We start from the raw sequence: 1,354 nt of genomic DNA, 5'->3' as shown, positions 1-1,354 counted from the left end.
GAAAGAAAAAGGTGGGATGAGTTGTGGTTGTAATGGGAATGGCGAATTTACCCTCATAGTAATTTTTTTATTTTTTATTTTTTATTTTGTGAGTACTGCTATCTCTACTCATTGTCCTATCTTCCCATCTAGATATGGTAACGGGCCGGTTCGGAGCCGGGTATCACAATACCATTCCCTGCCTCGCTACCCATCCCGGTCCCTATCCCTAGTTAGAACTTTCAGGGAATCCCCGTCCCTGTTCCCGTCAAGGGAATACCTCCCGAACCCGCCCCGAATCCCCGAATATATATATATATATATATTTAAAACTATTCTACTTATAACAAAATAATCAATATATGCAAGGTTAATAAAAAGTAAAGAACTTCGAATGGGTAACAAGAGTAGGTAAGTCTAAAGTACTTGATATTATAGTCCCACGTCAACATAAGTACTTGATATTATAGTCCCACGTTTGAAGTTTCTTCTCCTAGCTATGCGTCAACACAAATTTACTCGTTCCACTGATATACATCATCATAACTACGAGTTTCACTGTTAAATCTGCATGGACCGTCAGCCTTGATCAACCACGCACAATTCTCGCAGTTATCTCTATCTTGTATGAAAATGTCAAACCAATGGAATCGGCCAGGCCACTGAAAGCTACAAAAGAATTGTGTACCCCCAAAAATCTTAATTCTGAAATCAAACCCATAGATAGTTTCATAATGAATCAGATGTTCTCCTAGATCATCATCTGCAGACTTACAATGAATGCTGAGATCTACGTCTGGACCTAGACCGTTGGTAATATGAATATGTGTGTCAAGAATGCCGCCGCTAGATCTGAACTGAGTGGCAGGCATTGCAGCCACACCAATAGCCGCAAGCAAAAATGTCACTAGCAACACCCTCAATTCATTCATCTTTGTGTTTTGTTCTTGTAAGGAGGATATACATTTTGTTTGCAGGGTGTTTATCAATTTATAGGTTGGAAATGTGCGATGATAGAGTTGAATCTGTTTGCCTAATGATGAGTTAGCTGACGCGGGAGTATTGTTAGGCTGCTATAGTAAATCATGTGTTTAGTCTCAGGTTGGTTAGATTAGTTAGCTCGATTACTTGGCTGCTATTGGTGTACTTGTGATATAAAAACCTATCGCGCGTAAAGTGTAAGTCATTGGTCAATAACAGAAAGATCAGTTTCTTGAAGTCTTCTTCTTTTCTGTTTTCTCTCTATCATCATGAAGCTTCTCGATTCTTCTTTCTTCTTCTGTTATCAACATGAGCAATTGTTGGTGCAACAACATTTTTCAGTGGCGAGATAGAATGCAACATTAATTAATGAAAAAGCATAGAAGGGATTACA

The 1,354-nt window shown here is 38.8% G+C and overlaps 1 protein-coding gene across 1 annotated transcript; it reads right to left on the bottom strand.

Moving 5' to 3' along the window:
- Positions 1 to 494: 494 nt before the first annotated feature.
- Positions 495 to 911, bottom strand: LOC117616215 (S-protein homolog 2-like). Its single transcript, XM_034345463.1, has one exon. The coding sequence runs from the start codon at positions 909 to 911 to the stop codon at positions 495 to 497; it is 417 nt and encodes a 138-aa protein (XP_034201354.1).
- Between the last annotated feature and the right edge of the window lie 443 nt (positions 912 to 1,354).

The sequence above is a fragment of the Prunus dulcis genome, chromosome 1 (genome assembly GCF_902201215.1).
Source record: "Prunus dulcis chromosome 1, ALMONDv2, whole genome shotgun sequence".
Taxonomy (NCBI): Eukaryota; Viridiplantae; Streptophyta; class Magnoliopsida; order Rosales; family Rosaceae; genus Prunus; species Prunus dulcis.
This window is presented reverse-complemented; position numbering and strand designations above follow the sequence as displayed.